Raw genomic sequence first — 17,110 nt, 5'->3', positions numbered from 1 at the left:
TATTTACAACCTTAGCCCTGGGGATGGACTCAAGAGGGAAACCAAAGCCTCGCCAAGTTAGGCCTTTTCGGTCCCTTCCTAATGACCTGATAGCTAATGTGACTTTTAAGACTGAAATGAAGGTAGGCTCACCTGAGGCCAAGTGGTTTGGAGCATGGCTGATGTCCCCTGGCTCTGTGCACTCCTCCCGCTTTGGAAAAGCAAGAACCTTAAAAGCTAAGAGAAGAAGAGCCATGAGCGCAACGGTCCCTTTTCTATATCACCAACAACCGCCCACAGTCTTCCATCTCATTTCCAGCATTGGCAGGAGTACAGGGTCTGATGGCCCCCACCTCCTCATGAATTGGTCTAGCTGGTATTCGGGACAATCCACCACCTGTCTCTTCTGCCCAAGAGCGCTCCTGGGACCATTCACACCGAGCGGACCGAGACACACATGGAACTAGGCCCCTACAGTGCTGAGTCTGAACAACTTAGAAACCTAATAAAGTGCTTATGGGGACCACGTCATTGACTCCCAAAAGTGCCTACGGAGAGGAAACAAGGGTGGCTTGAGTAAAATATTCAGGGTCACAAGAGCTATCAGGGGACGGGAGACCCTAAGAGGCTCTCCACCCAAGCAAGCAGGAGACCCCAAACATCAGATACTTCAGTACCGGCCACGGGGATCTGTTGGGCCAACTTCTTTTAAACAAAGAGGATCACGCCTCGGTGGCAAAGGTCTGGACCGGGACTCTAGGAGGCTCCGCAGCCATCTCTGCGGCTTCTGTGAGGCCGAGACGCCGGGGCATCCGGTCAGAGAGAAGGGAGTTCAGGGGCAGCGTGCTGACGAGGCGCTAAGGAAAACGAGGAAGCCGGCGCCGGACGAGACTGGCAGGAAAAACTCGCCAGAACCTACCCTCTTCCCCTCCGAACCCCAAAAAGCACTCTCACAGCCCACACAGAAACGAGCACTGGCGCCCAGCGCACTTCTTGGCAGCGCATTTCGGTGGTCCAGGCGGCGCGACCTCACGTGACCCACAGGGGCGGGCTTCTGGCCGGCACTTGCCCGTGACGTCACTAGTGGGCGCCGTTACGCAGGGCTAGGGGCTGGTCCCTCCACCCTTGTGCTCCAACCGCTGAGCCGACTAGGGGCGGCGTGTCGCGGTACTGTTGACGCCTTAATCTATTCAGATCTTGGCCTCTGGGCGCAGGTGGGGCCGCAGTTAACGGACAGCTTCATCAGCTGTTTGCCTCGTTTTCTCCGTGGGTCATCTGGAGTCTGGGCTGCGCAGTTTGGGGAGAGTGACTCCTGCTGTGTCATCTCTCAGAGGCCCACGCCAGGGATCGTGCTTGTGTCCTAGGCCGGGCAGCCCTTAGGAAAACCATGGTTTCTATCTACCTTTTTCAAGCCCTCTCCCTTCCTAGGACCTAGGTGTGTGGGGAACGTTTTAGGATAGAACTAGACCCACTCCTGTTTGGACAACGGTGTACCAGTCCACCAGGCCCCTCTGTCCATGGGATTCTCCAGGCAAGAATACTGAAGTGAGTAGCCATTTCCTCCTCAAGGGGGATCTTTCACACCCAGGGATCAAACCCGCATCTCCTGCATTTGCAGGCTGATTCTTCACCACTGATCTGCCTGGGAATCCGGTTCAAACTGCTGAATGGTTTCAGTCCTGAGGACTACCCTGGGGTCCCTGGTCTATGCCAATTGTGATTGCCATTCAAGGTAACTGAGGTACATACATTGCTTCAAATGTGCCCAAGGTGACCTGGGTCCTGTGTCCACACCACTGTGGGAGAATTGGAAATGGGAAGAACAGTGCCCGCCATTTCTGTGGCCAAATGTGTATGGGTTGAGAGCATCAACTAGCTAGTTCCAGAAACCTGGCTGTACCACTTAATAACTGGGGGATCAGCAGCAAGTTGCTTTGCCTGTTTCATTGTCTGTTATATGGGGGTACCCCCCCACAAAGGGCTATTAATAATAAATGAAGGACAATAATTAAATGAATTCAGATTGTCAGAGTATTTACAGTGGTGCCTGGCACAAAATAAGTCCTTGAGAGTCTGTTCTGTTTTGTAACTATGTTGTTTTTAGAGATACAAGTCCTGCTGGGACTCCAACCTGTGGCACAGTTTAGGGAAACAGCGATTAGCATTTATTCTTAGAGCCCTTTCCCACCATATGACTGTATGTGTGTTCCAGGCCCATCTTGGAGAAATTCAGCATCACTATCCAGACAGGTTTAATTAAAAAGGCATCTTGTAGTTAATATAACTACATGACAGAGGCCCTGAATAGAAACTGAACCAGGAATGGCTTCTCTTCTGTGACCACAGGTATTGCAGTATCAGGGACTCCTCCTCTGCTGTTTCAAATGCCACATGATGGGACCTTTTGTGCTCAGTTGCTCAGTCATGTCTGACTCTTTGCGACCCTTGGACTGTAGCCCGCCAGGTTCCTCTGTCCACAGGATTCTCCAGGCAAGAATACTAGAGTGGGCTGCCGTTTCCTCCTCCAGAGAATCTTCCCGACCCAGGGATCAAACCCATGTCTCTTATGTCTCCTGAATTGGTAGGCAGATTCTTTACCACTATTGCCACCTAGGAAGCCCTATGATGGGGGCCTTTCATACACTGTATACTCAGATTCTCTTGCAGTTAAGCATCTGCTGCACATTGCTCCAGCCCAGCTCCCTTTTGTAATCTGCCTGGCTCCACAGCCCACTGCCTCTGCTGCACTGCTCAGTCCTCCTGTATTTCCCCAACAATCATCTGAAGTGCCTGATGTCATGTTATTTGCAGTCCTCCTCCTGTCCCTCCTAGATTCATGCTCTACTCATCTAGTGTCCCCAAGGTGACTTCCAAAATCTAAAAGACAGGAGTGAACCATTGGCAGAGGTGGCCTGCCTGTTGGTAGACTTCCTCTGTAGAAACTGATGTGGATTTCTAGCTCCCAGAAAATTTTACTGGTAGATGCTTCCACCTCAAGCAGTTACATGGATCTTCTGAAAATCATGTTCTCTGTGGAACAGAACAATTACACCAAAGAAGTTTTCACATTGTTACCAAAGTTCTAGGACCCACCACAGATTCCCTAACCTGGGGATGCGGCAAAGGGACTAAGAACCCCCAGGGAATTTGACCTTGGAGGCCAGTGGGATTTGATTACAGAACTTCCACAGGACTGGGGAAACAGACTCTTGGTGGGAACAAACAAAACCTTGTGCACACCAGGAGCCAGGAGATAGGGCAGCAACCCCACTAGAGACTGAGCCAGACTTGCCTGTGAGTGTCCAGGAATCTGTGGTGGAGACGTGGGTCGATGGTGGCCTACTGCTGGGTCAGAGGCACTGAATACATCAGGGCTGGAATAAGTCATTTTGAAGGAGGTCGCCATTACTGTATTACCCCCTACCATAGTTTGGCCTCAGGCCAAACAACAGGGAGGGAACATAGCCTCACCCATCAACAAAAAATTGGATTAAAGATTTACTGAGCATGGCCCCGCCCATCAGAACAAGACCCAGATTCTGGCACAGCCAGTCTCTCCCATCAGGAAGCTCCCATAAGCCTCTTACACTTCTCCATCAGCGGGCAGACAGAATGGAAACCACAATTACAGAAAACTAACCAGACTGATCACATGAATCACAGCCTTGTCTAACTCAGTGAAACTATGAGCCATGCTGTATAGCGCCACCCAAGACGTCATGGTGGAGAGGTCTGACAAAACGTGGTCCACTGGAGAAAGGAATGGCAAGCCACTTCATATTCTTACCTTGAGAACCCCATGAACAGTATGAAAAGGCAAAAAGATAGGACACTGAAAGATGAACTCCCCAGGTCGGTAGGTGCCCAGTACACTACTGGAGATTAGTGGAAAATAACTCCAGAAAGAATGAAGGGATGGAGCCAAAGCAAAAACAACACCCAGTTGTGGATGTGACTGCTGAGGGAAGTAAAGTCTGATGCTGTAAAGAACAATATTGCACAGGAACCTGGAATGTTAGGTCCATGAAAGAAAAAGTGAAAGTGAAGTCACTCAGTCGTGTCTGCCCCTTTGTAACCTCATGGACTATAGCCTACCAGGCTTCTCCATCCATGGACTTTTCCAGGCAAGAGTACTGGAGTGGGTGGCCATTTCCTTTTCCAGGGGATCTTCCTGACCCAGGGATTGAACCCAGGTCTTCCACATTGCAGTCAGACACTTTACTGTCAGAGCCACCATGAATCAAGGTAAACTGGAAGTGATCGAACTGGAGATGGCAAGAATGGACATCAACATTTTAGGAATCAGTGAACTAAAATGGACTGGAATGGGTGAATTTAACTCGGATGACCATTATATCTACTACTATGGGCAAGAATCCCTTAGAAGAAATGGAGTAGTCCTCAGAGTCAACAAGAAATGCAGTACTTGGATGTATCTCAGAAATGACAGAATGATCTCTGTTCGTTTCCAAGGCAAACCATTCAATATCACAGTAATCCAAGTCTGTGCCCCAACCACTAATGCCAAAGAAGCTGAAGTTGAACGGTTCTATGACCTACAAGACATTGTAGAACTAACACCAAAAAAAGACATCCTTTTCATCATAGGGGACTGGAATACAAAAATCAGAAGTCAAGAGATAAATGGAGTAGCAGGCAAGTTTGGCCTTCGAGTAAAAAAATGAAGCAGGAGAAAGGTTAACGAGTATTAAGTAACATCTTGTTAACAAGTTAACAAGAGCAACAGGAAGAGAGGCACAGAAGGAGGAAGCAGCGGTGCCCGTGGACAAGACAGGGGAGCCCCTGGCGTGGCTGGGGCAGGTGGTGCATGTTGGGGAGACAGGGGATAGGACTGAAGTGGGGCGGCAGGGCTTCACCGGGGATGGCCTTGTAACTTGGTCAGGTTTCTTCCTGGTGTGCAGTTTCTGATGGTGAATGAAACTTGTGCTCCATCTGAAGGATTTCCCACACACTTTACACTCATAAGGTTTCTCCCCAGTGTGAACTCGCTGGCGCTGAACCAGGGTGATTTTCTGACTAAACGCCTTCCCACACTCCTGGCATTCATAAGGTTTCTCCCCAGTGTGGATTCTCTGATGTACTATAAAGCGTGAGCTACAACTGAAAGTTTTCCAACATTCGTTACATTTATAGAGCTTTTCCCCAGTGTGGAACCTCTGGTGCTGGAGAAACAGCGAACTTCGGTGGGAAGCCTTGCTGCACTCCTTACATTTGTAAGGTTTCTCCCCGGTGTGGATCCTCTGATGCTGAATCAGGACTGAATTTGAACTGAAGCTTTTCCCACACTCCTTACATTCGTATGGCTTCTCCCCAGTGTGAATTCGCTCATGGATGACGCGGTCATAGTTACACCCAAAAGCCTTCCCACATTCCTTACACTTAAAGGGTTTCTCCCCAGTGTGGATTCGCTGATGCCGGATAAGTTTTGAGTTGTAGCTGAAGGTTTTCCCACAGTCCTTACATTCGTAGGGCTTCTCTCCCCCGTGGAGTTTCTGATGCTGAAGGAGGTGCAAGTTTCGACTGAAGGCTTGTCCACATTCCTGGCAAGGGTACGGTTTCTCCCCAGTGTGGATCTTCTGGTGCCGTGACAGTTTTGAGTTATACCTGAAGGCTTTGCCACATTCTTTGCATTTGTAGGGCTTCTTGTCCATGTGAATTCTCTGATGCTGGTGAAGGTCTGAATGTTGGTTGAAATATCTGCCACACTCACCACAATTATAAAATACCTGTTCTCTAGGGAGGCCCTGCTTAGTAATGAGATGCATGCAGATACCACAGCTTCCTTGCAATTGTCTGGCTATCTCTTCTCTTTCAACAGTGGAGGATGGATGATCCTGGACTGGCAAATCTGTGAAATTGCCATTCTTTGAGTGTTTTTTATTCCCTGGGTCAAACAGCTGCAGCTTCTCTAAGCTGTTCTCAAAGAAAGGATGCCTGGGAACATCCACCAGCAGCACCTCCGTTATCAACTTGTGAGACTCTGGTCCCTTCGAAATGCTCAGCTCTGCAGTCTGCCCTCCATTCTCAGTCTTGGTTTCACGACCTAGCATGATGAAAACATTACATGATATCACTGAATCACTCTGCTGTACATCTGAAACACAACACTGTTAATCAACTGTATTCTAATATGAAATAAAAATTTTAAATAAGTAATAAAGACACACAAACACTGAAAGTGAAGGGATGGAAAAAGATATTCCATGGGAATGGAAATAAAAAGAAAGCTGGAGTAGCAATACTCATACCAGACACAATACAGTTTAAAACAAAGACTGTAACAAAAGAAAGGGTATTATATAATGATAAAGGTATCCAAAAAAAGAAATAAAAGAAAACATAACAGTCACCTAGTTAAGCTGAAAGGAGAAAGGGATTAAGCAGAACTATTAATGCCATGACCAGGACATGTGTACTTTTGGAGAGAGACATAGCCTCCTGATGATACCCTGAAGGAAAAGTAAAAATATTGGAGGTAGAGAAAGCAAGCAATGCCATTAGGACAACAAAATCAGTACAGACAGCAAAAACTATTAGTGGAGACAAATGGAAGAAGAAAAAACAGGAATAGGGTGGAGAAAATGCTGAATGGGAAGCAATTAAAAAAGCAGAGGGAGGGAATGACCTGGCAATCCAGTGATGAGGACTTAGCATTCTCATTTCTGTGGCCCTGGGTTCAATCCCTGATCAAGAACTAAGATCCCACAAATCACAATGCGTGGCCAAAAGAAAAGAAAGCAGATGGAGCTGAGGTTGAAGAAGATCTTTAAACTGGAGCAAAAAGAGCTGGGTAAGCAGCTCTCACAGCACACAGCATCCAGAGGGCTGGAAGATGCTGTTTGCAACGGTGGAACTCAAGGCCCCCGTCAAGGCAAGAAACTGTTCGAATGCTTTAGAATATCCTGTAATGTTTAAAGAAATGTTTTATATTGCAAGCCTGACTGGGGAAAGGATGGTGTGTAACACTGCAGATTGTGAGGGGTTCATAAAAGGACTGTAATTGCGAAACCCGTGTGCTGTCCAGTGGGAGAGAGACTTAACTGTGGAAGGAAAAAAGACATGGCTGGTTCAGACCCTTCTAAGACTGCAGGCGGCCACTGGTGGGGAAAGGGGACCCACACTCTTACTGGTGGCGCCACAACAGAGAAGTCATGTTTGCCTTTCCAGGCACCAAGGATTTGCCACGTGAAACTGCTAGCTTAGTGTTTCTTAAGTGCTTCTGACCTTGACTCACCGTTTAGATCCCATGGAAACAAGAGTTTTGAAGAACACGACCCTTAATAAGAATGACGAATATATGACGGATTTTATACTAGTTTGGTCTATTTTATTTAAGTCTAGCCCAATCTAGTCTAATTTTTAAATGATGAGCACAACGCACTAAGGAGTTGCAACCCAGAATTTTAAAAACACAGTTCAAGAGTCTCAAGAACAGAGGTCTTCAAAGTGTGGTCCCAGGACCATCATGGTCTGGGAACTCGTTAGAAATGCAGGTTCCCAGGCCCTACCCCAGTTTACCAAACTAGAATTTCTGGAGGTGGCGTCCAGCAGTCTGTGTTTAACAAGCGCTGCAAGTGTTTCTGACGCACACTAGGGTTTGACAGCCACTGATCTAGAAACTAAAAGGCAGCTGGAGGCTGTGTTTAAAATTGTTATAGGCTGCATTGTCTGATTAGGGCCATCAACCACATGTGGCTATTTAATTAAAATGGAACAAAGTTAAAAAGTCAGTTCCTCAGTTGTATCACCAACATTTCAAATGCTCATGTGGCTAATGGCTCCCATATTGGACAGTGCAGATACGCAACATTTCCATCGCTCCAGGAAAGTCCTACTGGCCAAAGCTGTTGACAGGCTAAATGGACAATGTGCAGCTGTGGCAAAGCGAGACACTGACAACTGCAGGTGGGCCCCTGGGAAAGCTTTTTACATCAAGGTGGGCTCAAGTGTTGGAGTCAATCTAAAGGCACTAGATGAAGACAGAATTGGGGTGAGTCAGAAAGGGGCACTTGGTTTACAGAGGTTCTGAATAGCATTAGGGATTGAGGGAGTTTAAGAACAGGGGCAACTGAATGAGAAAGACTATCCACCTAATCTGTGGATAGTTCTTTACATTTAACTTCAATTCCCTGACAGCCCAGTGGTTAGGACTCTGTGCTTCCACTGCAGCAGGGCAGGGGTTCTTCTATTCCCTGGCTGAGGAATGAAGATCCCTCAGCCAAAAGACATAAAAGCAAACCACTCATTCCCAATAAATAAACATGCTTTCCACAAATCAATTGACATGAAACTTCACATGAATAGAATGAAAGAAAAGAATCATATGACCATCTCAATAGTTAAAGGCTACCCTGAAAGGTCAGTTGGTAAAGAATGTGCCTGCAATGCAAGAGACCCCAGTTCGATTCCTGGGTCAGGAAGATCCGCTGGAGAAGAGATAGGCTACCCACTCCAGTATTTTTCCCCTGTGGGCTTCCCACTCCGGGAATTCCCTTGTGGCTCAGCTGGTAAAGAATCCTCCTGCAATGCAGGAGACCTGGGTTCGATCCCTGGGCTGGGAAGATCCCCTGGAGAAGGGAAAGGCTACCCACTCCAGTACTCTGGCCTGGAGAATTTCATGGACTGTATAGTCCATGGGGTTGCAAAGAGTTGACATAACTGAGTGACTTTCACTTTCAATAGGTAAAGGAAAAGAATTTCACAAAATTCAACATTCATTCACCATAAAAACTCTTAACAAATTAGGTAGAGAAGGAACATGGGTTTCCCTTGTAGCTCAGTTGGTAAATCTGTCTGCAATGCAGGAGTTACTAGTTTGATTCTGAGGTTGAGAAGATCCCCTGGAGAAGGAAATGGCAACCCATTCCAGTATTCTAATCCTGGAGAATCTCATGGACAGAGGAGCCAGGCAGGCTATTGTCCAGGGGCTCACAAGAGTTGGACATGACTTAGCAACTAAACCACTGCCACAGGGAAGGAACATATGTCAACATAAAAAAGGCCATAAATGAAACGCCCACAGCTAACGTCATACTCAAGAGTGAAAGGTTAAAAGTTTTTCCTCTAAGATTAGGTACAAGAGCGTCCGCTCTCACCACTCCAATGTAACACAGTGCTGAAAATCCTACATAAAGCAAACAGACAAAAAATAAAGAAAAAAGAATGAAAGAAAAGGTACCAGAATTGGGAAGGAAGAAATACAATTTGTTCTATTTGCAGATAACAAGATTTAAAATATAGAAAATCATTCAGACTCAACAAAAAGAACAGTTAAATCTAATCAGTGAATTCAGTAAAGCTGCAGGATATACAATTCACATATAGAAATCTGAATACTTTCTATACACTAACAATGAGTTTTCTGAGAAATAAAGAAATTGATCCCATTTATAACAGCATTGAAAACACTAAAATACTTAGGAGTAAATTTAACCGAGGGGTTGAAAGATCTCTACTCTGAAAACTACAAGACATGGATGAAAACGACCAAAGAAGACAGAAATAAATGGGAAATATTCCATGTTCATGAGCTGGGAGAACTAACACTGTTTAAATGTCAGCACTGGACTTCCCTGGCAGTCCACTGGTTAAGAATCCACCTGCCAATGCCAGGAACATGGGTTCAATCCCTGTTCCCGGAAGAGCTCACATGCCTCGGGGCAACTAAGCCTGTAAGCCACAACGACTAAGCCTGTGCTCCAGTCCCTGTGCTCCGCGACAAGAGAAGCCACTGCAACAGAAAAGCCTTGTGCCACAAGGAGGAGTAGCCTCTGCTCATTGTAACAGAGAAAACCTGAACACATCAAGGAAGCCCCTGCACAGCCATAAATAGATCAATCTTAAAAAAAAAAAAAAGTCAATACTGCCGAAAGTCATCTAGAGAGTCAACGCGATCTCTATCAAGATGCCAACGGCATTTGTTTTAACAAAAGTAGAAAAACACTCCCCAAAATAAACAGGGTTTCTTTCAAAAGCTATTTCCTACTTCAGCGTTTAGGAATTTATAAAAAGTCCATTCTTCTGCGACAGTTTCTCTCTGACACACACACACACAAACACATACAAAATGTCCTTACAGAAACAAGTTCTCTGTTTTGTATGTATTCTTAAGTTAATCAACAGAAGTCTATCTGCACTACTAAAGGTTTGAAATCCTTTAGCTTTACAAAGAAGAATGACAGAAAATGAAAGGTCTGGACTAGTCTTTTCCAGTTTGGGGCTGAAGCTCTACGGAGAAGAGAATGGCAGGTCCTCCTGCTCACCTCTGCAGGTGCCTCTCGGGTGCTCTCTCCCAACCAGTGTCCAGGGATCCAGGCGCCCTGGTTCTTCCCCTCGCTCCAGCCAGAAGATCAGATCTGATTTGGGGAATGGAAATGCTGTTGAAGGACACAGAAAAGGAATAGAAAGTTGAGGACAGTCTCCTCGGACCCCTCTCAGTCTACCCTCTGCTTTGCCAGGTGGAAAAAGCAGTGACGTCCCAGGAGACGAAGGGAGGCCAGTGTGGAGAGACTCGCGGGATGAAAGGAGGGCTCAAACTGTTTTGCCTAGGAAGCTTACTCCGGTTCTGAGAGCACAGGCAGTCCACGTTGTCACTGGAAGTGGGTACAGAAGGCCTTGGGAGACTCGCACAGAGAAGACGGGGCCACAGTCCCCACCAGGGGGCTGAAAGAGTGGAGGGAGGAGTATGGAGCCTTCTCAGCGCTCTGACCCCCGGGCAAAGCCCCTCCCAGGAGAATTCCCGGGGAAAGAAGGGAGCCTGGAAGGCAGTGGCGCCCACGCCAGCGCTCGTGCCTGGAAAATCCCATGGACGGAGGAGCATGGTAGGCTGCAGTCCATGGGGTCACAAAGAGTGGGACACGACTGAGCGACTTCACTGTCACTTCGGCCACACTGCTCAACCTGTGCGATCTAAGTTCCCCAATCAAGGATTGAACCCGCACCCTTGGCAGTGTGGAGTCCTAACCACTGGACTGCCACGGAATTTCGGGGAAGTCTTGTTTAAAACTGAACTGAACCCAGATCTTTCTCCAGTAGTTAGTTACTCCTGCAACTGAGGATGGGGGAGCTCAGCTCATGGAGCATCAATTCTGGTAGTATTAGAGATCCCAGATACATTATAGAGGAAGCCAGGAGCCCCCAAGGGCAGCAGCTGAGTTTTAGGAAGGAAGCAGGACTCACCCAAGGAAGTTATGTTTGTGTAATTCTCCAGCATCACCTCCCTGTACAGAGCCCTCTGAGCAGAGACCAGGCTGGCCCATTGGTTCTGGGTGAAGGACACAGCCACGTCCTCAAAGGTCACTGGCTCCTGAAACAATAGGCTTCTTCTCAAGCCCTAGCTGGAGGCAAAGGGAGGGGCCTGAACTTCAGGGAGGGCGTGTCCTGGAAAAAAGAGCCACCAAAGAAGAAGCAGAGGACTTGTAGCCATCACTGTAAAGACCCATTTAGACAAGAACCACTGCTAGGTGCAAAATCTAGGAGGAAATGTTGATGAGCAGGGTATCTGCATGATTTTAAATGATTCCCAATCAGTTGCAGAGGGAAAAATAATAACTATACAGTGAAGAAATCAGATAACACCTTGACCGGGAAATCTAAAGTTGACTAGTGTGACTGATGAACTGGATTTCTAATTTTAATTCATTTTAATCTAAATAGGCACCTGTAGCTAGTGGCTCCCTTACTGAACAGTGGAGAACAGACACTGTGACCCTGAATGTTAATACTCTGCCTCTACTTCCTCGAGAGTCAGCAGTTGAGAGCACAGCCCTGACCATCTTCCCTCACATTAGGGCTTCCACCCTCCACACCTCTCTAATTACTTATGTACCCTTTGTTCTGTTCTCTTCAATATGCAGATTCTCAACATCCAGCTCCATCTCTCATCATTCTGCTTCATTCCTTTGCTGACACTTCCTCCCTCTCCATTATTAAATTAACAGGGGACTTCCCTCATGGTCCAGTGGTTAAGACTCTGCCTGCTAATGCAGAGGACTGGGATTCAAGCCCTGGTCCAGAAAGATTTCACATGGCGTGGGGGAACTAACCCCATACACCACAACTACTGAGCCTGCGCTCTAGAGCCAGTGGCCTGCAACAAGAGAAGCCACGACAATTAGGAGCCCACACCACCAGAGAGCAGCCCCCGCCCCTGCAACTAGGGAGAGCCTGTGTGCAGCAGAGAAGACCCAGCAAAGCCAAAATAAGACAGATACATTTTTAAAGAATCAGTGGGGCTGCTGATTCCCCTACATGGGAAGTAGGTTTTGGAGGCAGCACAGATTTCATGGCAAACAGCAGAGACTTTAGAGCTGTGGTTCTCAGTGGGGGGCAATTGTGCCCAGCAGGGAATATGTGGCGATGTCTGGAGCCAGTTTTTGTTTTCGTTTTCGTTGCCACAACCTCCGGGGGGTGGTGATGCTACTGGCACCTAGTGGTTAGAGGCCACGGATGCATGTTACTTAACAGCCTACAGTACACAGGAGGGTCCCCCACAACAAAGGATTACCTGGCCCGAAACATCAACAGTGCTAAGGTTGACAAGCCCAGCTCTACAGTCATACTCCCTAGGTTCAAATTCCACCACTATAGCCATTAGCTGTACGAACTTAGATGAGACACTTAAGTTTTTGTGCCTCAACTTCTTCATCTAAAAAACTCTGATACTAGCAATACCAAGCTGATGAGGCTCTTGTAAGGATGGAATGAATTAGTACGTGTAAAGCAAACATCACCTGGCACATGATAATATATAAATCTCAGCACTTATTACAACAACAGATGAGATTGGGGGAACTTCCTAGATGATTCCAAATAGCAAATGTTTCTCATAAGAGATTGTAGCAAAGACTGACAGTTATTAATATATCTATCCATCCATCTATCTCACTTCTAAGAGGTTTCTAAAAGAGAACAGCTGAGAGGTTTGCATTTTTAGCATCTCCTCTTCTAGGTGGAATGCAGATGAATGCTGGAGATCAAGCAGCCGCCTTAGACTGTGAAGCAACCTTGGGCAGGAGAGCCAGTGCTAGGATGGTGGAGCAGAAAGATAGAAAGAACCTGGATGTGTGATGGTAGTGGAGCCATCACACTCGCCCTAGACTGCCTCTCCCAGACTCCTCTGGTGTGAGAGAGAGGCTTTTTCCCTGTTTAAGCCACTGTCACTTGGGGTTTGTTTGGCCCCACCACAGAGCATGGAGGATCTTAGTTCCCTGACCAGGGATTAAACCCACACCCACTGCAGTGGAGGCCCAGAGTCTTAACCACTGGACTGCCAGGGAATTCCTCAGTTGGGGGGTTTCTTAGTGGAACATAATCCCCCATGACTACCATACTTTAGGCAAAGCCCCTGGAGAGAAAAGACTGACCCCAAAGATGTTAAAATTTTTCCTAACATGGAACTGATGTTGGCTTAAGTGCTGAAACAGAAGTGGATGGTCCAAGGTCCAGAAAAATGAGCCAAATACACACTGCTCTTAAGTTTCTGGGATGGAGCTTTCTCATTTTATGATACATCCATTACATGACACACCAGCTTTCTCATTGCATGGTCTAGGACTCTGGAGAGAAATTCACTGAAATCATCCTCCATCAGTAAGAAAACTTGAGAGGGAAAATGTCCTTTAATGATGCATGAATTTGTGCCAACAATGAATACAGCCTTTCAACACAGATTAAGCTGCAGTTTTTGCAGTGGACTTAGAGGCACTGGCTTCAGTGCCAAACTCAGCACTCGTCCAAGAATTCACCTCTCTCATCAATCCACACCCTCCAATGCTCCCAATTTGGGTTTCATTGCACCCTGACTCTGTGGTCTGCAGAGCAAACTCCTCCTGTGGGCATGCCTGTTTAATCTCAGGAGGTGGCCTTCCTCTGTGTATTGCCACACAGACTAGTGCTCCCCAAATTTTAACTTGCCCATTAATTCCCCAGATACTGTACAAATGTAGACTCTGGTTCAGTAGATGAGGTTCTGCCTTTCTAATGAGCCCCCTGGTCAGGCCAAACCTGTTCATCTGTGCACCGTCCTCGCGGTCTGCCTGGATGTAGATTCTCACTTTCTAGAATTTCTAGGCTGGTGCTTCCCTCTTTTCACACCTGATCCTTCCAAATTTATTCTACTCTCCCTCATTAACTCCCCTAACAAACTCCTTTGCCATACTCTTTGATGGATGCAAAGCTAAGCACAGGACTGGCCAAGGCATGTCCTGTAATGCCCTTTCATATCTGTTCTGAATGTGGAAAGCTGGAAAAAAAACTCAGCTCACCTGGGACAATGTCTGGAGAATGGCTGATGACTCCTGGCTTCGTGCACTGCCCTTTCTGTTTGGAAAAGCAAAAACCTGGAGAGCTAAAAGGGGGAAGAACCACAGTGAAACTACCCCTATCTTGTTTCTCACACTTGCCACCTCTTCCTCCCTCAGTCTCCTCACCACTACCCTAGGAAAGATATTCTCAGAACACTCTGGATGTTCTCATTGCACCCCCGACAGCGATGCACTGCGCGCTGCCACTGCTCCTTTGTACACTCTACAAATTTGCCTGATGAGGACAGAAATTCCTAGAAAGAATCTCTGAAGCAAGAGTCAAGGACTGCAGAACATCTGACTTTTAAGAAAATCCCTGGCCCACTTTGAATGCATTACTACGTAGTCTGCACTGAATGCTTCTATTGACCATGGCTGGCAAAGATCCCAAACAAGCTTTTGCAGAGAAAGTAGGGTAATACAGGCCTCTGGATCTCTGCAAGGGCTGCAGAACAAAATGCAAGCGGAGTTCTGGCCCCGGGAGGAAAGGGTAAAACAAACAACTTCCTAGTTGGGCGCTGAGAACCGAAGCCCGCATCCGGATCTGAACACTCCACCCTGGGAAACAGGTGACTCCAAACGTGACCGGTCCCTACCCTGAGTACCGCGAGTCAGAGGAAGGAGGTCGGGCCGGCCCTTCAGGGCAGAAAGATCGATTGCTCCTCTCCAGCAGAGGGCTGTGCTCAGGCTCGCGGAGCTTTAGAGGCCTCTGCTCGGCAAGCGTCAGGATGAGGAGGACTGCGCCACCCGGGAACAGGATCGCGGAATTCCCGGCAACTCGGCGAGCGCGAGTGCCAGCACCCAACGTAGCTAAGGCGGAAGCGCTCCCAACTGGCGCTCTCGGTGCCTCTCTAGGAAGCGCGGAGGCTGGCCTTTCTCCATGGTTCCCCCGCAAGCCAGATACCGGATGACTGGGCGCGCATTAGCTGGTATCTGTGGCTGCTTACGCCAAGTTGACACTTCGTCAAGGACAGAGATTCTACATTATACTTGTGATGCTTTAAGTTATGGCGCTAACACTTGCTGTGTGTGCTCAGTCGCTCTGCTGCTGTTGCTAAGTCGCTTCAGTCGTGTCCGACTCTGTGCGACCCTAGAGACGGCAGCCCACCAGGCTCCCCCGTCCCTGGGATTCTCCAGGCAAGAACACTGGAGTGGGTTGCCATTTCCCTCTCCAATGCATGAAAGTGAAAAGTGAAAGGGAAGTCGCTCAGTCGTGTCCGACCCTCCGTGACCCCATGGACTGCAGCCCACCAGGCTTCTCCGTCCATGGGACTCTCCAGGCAAGAGTACTGGAGTGGGGTGCCATCGCCTTCTCAGTCTTGTCCAACTCTTTGGTACCCCACGGCCTGTAGCCCGCCAGGCTCCTCTGTCCATGCGGATTCTCCAGGCAAGAATACTGGAGTGGGTTGCCTCGCCTTCCTCCAGGGGATCTTCCTAATCCAAGGATCGAGCACACAATCTTCTACGCTGCAGGCGGATTCTTACCGTCTGAGCCACCAGGGAAGCCCCACACTTGCTAGCAGCAACTTAACCTCATGAGTATAGCCTGTCTCCCCTGTTTAGTGGCTGATGGCCTGGACTGTGACCTAAAATCATGAAATCTGAGATCTGACTAGGTTCGAATTGTCTTCACTGTATGGCCTTGGCAAATTACTAAACTCTTCCTCAGTTTCTCAATTGAGAATGGAAATAGTTTCAAACTCATAAATTCAACAGATTAACTGACTCAATTCATAAACTGCAAATTATCACAGATACACAGGGTGTAATACTATGACTTAAGAAATACGTATTTGGTATTCGCATCCAGTTCTTGACACAAGAAGCTTCTAAATTCTTGGGGAGTCTCCAGGGTGGTAGGACTGTCCTTTTTGACTGAGATGACCGGTGGCTAGGGTCTCCTAACTTCAAGATGGGGATGGGGCGGGGAGGGAGGGGGTGCTACTCAGCAGAGGAACCACAACTTCATAGTCATCCATCGTGGGTGACCTGGTCACCACCACCACCACCTCCCAACCTGCCTGGAGCAGAAGAGCTGGGGATCTAACTAATCACCAATAGCCAATGATTCAATCAAACATGCCTACCTAATGAAATTTCATAAAAACTCTAGAAAGGGAAGGCAGTTCCCAGGATGAACATAAAGGTGCTGGGAGGGTAGCAAGCTAGACAGGGTGTGTAAGTTGTGTGCCCCTTCCCTCATACCTTAACTCATGCATTTCCATTTGGCTGTTCCGAGTTACCTTTTGTGACAGGCCTATAACAAATGTTCCTGAGTTCCTTCTCCAGATCTTCTGGAACCAAGGATAGAACCTGCAGGGATAGCCTCCTGCTTGGCAGGCAGAGTCTTTAACACTGAGCCACCTGGGAAGCCTGCAACATGCCTTAGTTCTATTAACAAAGGAGGCAGTCATGGGAACTCCAATCACAACTGCACCCTGAGAAGTGCAAGAGGCCTGAGAGCCTTGCAATCGGCATTTGAAGTCAAGGCAAACCCGTCTGGGGCTTCCCTCGTGGCTCAGCTGTAAAGAATCCAACTGCAATGCAGAAGAGGCAGAAGACACCATGGGTTCAATCCCTGGGTCAGTTAGGATCCCCTGAAAGAGGGTATGGGAACCCACTCCAGTATTCGTGCCTTGGAGAATCCCATGGACAGAGAAGCCTGGCAGGTTACAGTCCATGGGATCACACAGTCAGACATGACTCAGGTGAATGACGATGCACACACCCGTTCACCTGTGTGGTCTGTGGCTCACCTGGGCAGTTTCTATCTGATGTGCTCTAAGTAAAAATTCTTAAGGGGGAAA

General features: G+C 47.7%; 1 protein-coding gene across 1 annotated transcript; it reads right to left on the bottom strand.

The window, feature by feature from the left end:
• Positions 1-4,677: 4,677 nt before the first annotated feature.
• ZNF619 (zinc finger protein 619) lies at positions 4,678-15,109 on the bottom strand. The gene is given in 6 exon segments (XM_027958037.3): positions 4,678-4,817; positions 4,819-6,043; positions 10,263-10,376; positions 11,179-11,379; positions 14,265-14,347; positions 14,900-15,109. Coding segments are annotated over 4 exon segments (1,488 nt in total). The 5' UTR covers positions 11,213-11,379; positions 14,265-14,347; positions 14,900-15,109; the 3' UTR covers positions 4,678-4,702.
• Positions 15,110-17,110: the final 2,001 nt, after the last annotated feature.

This window comes from Ovis aries, chromosome 19, assembly GCF_016772045.2.
Source record: "Ovis aries strain OAR_USU_Benz2616 breed Rambouillet chromosome 19, ARS-UI_Ramb_v3.0, whole genome shotgun sequence".
Classification (NCBI taxonomy): Eukaryota; Metazoa; Chordata; class Mammalia; order Artiodactyla; family Bovidae; genus Ovis; species Ovis aries.
The sequence above is the reverse complement of the archived record's forward strand: the minus strand, read 5'-3'. Positions and strand labels throughout refer to the sequence as shown.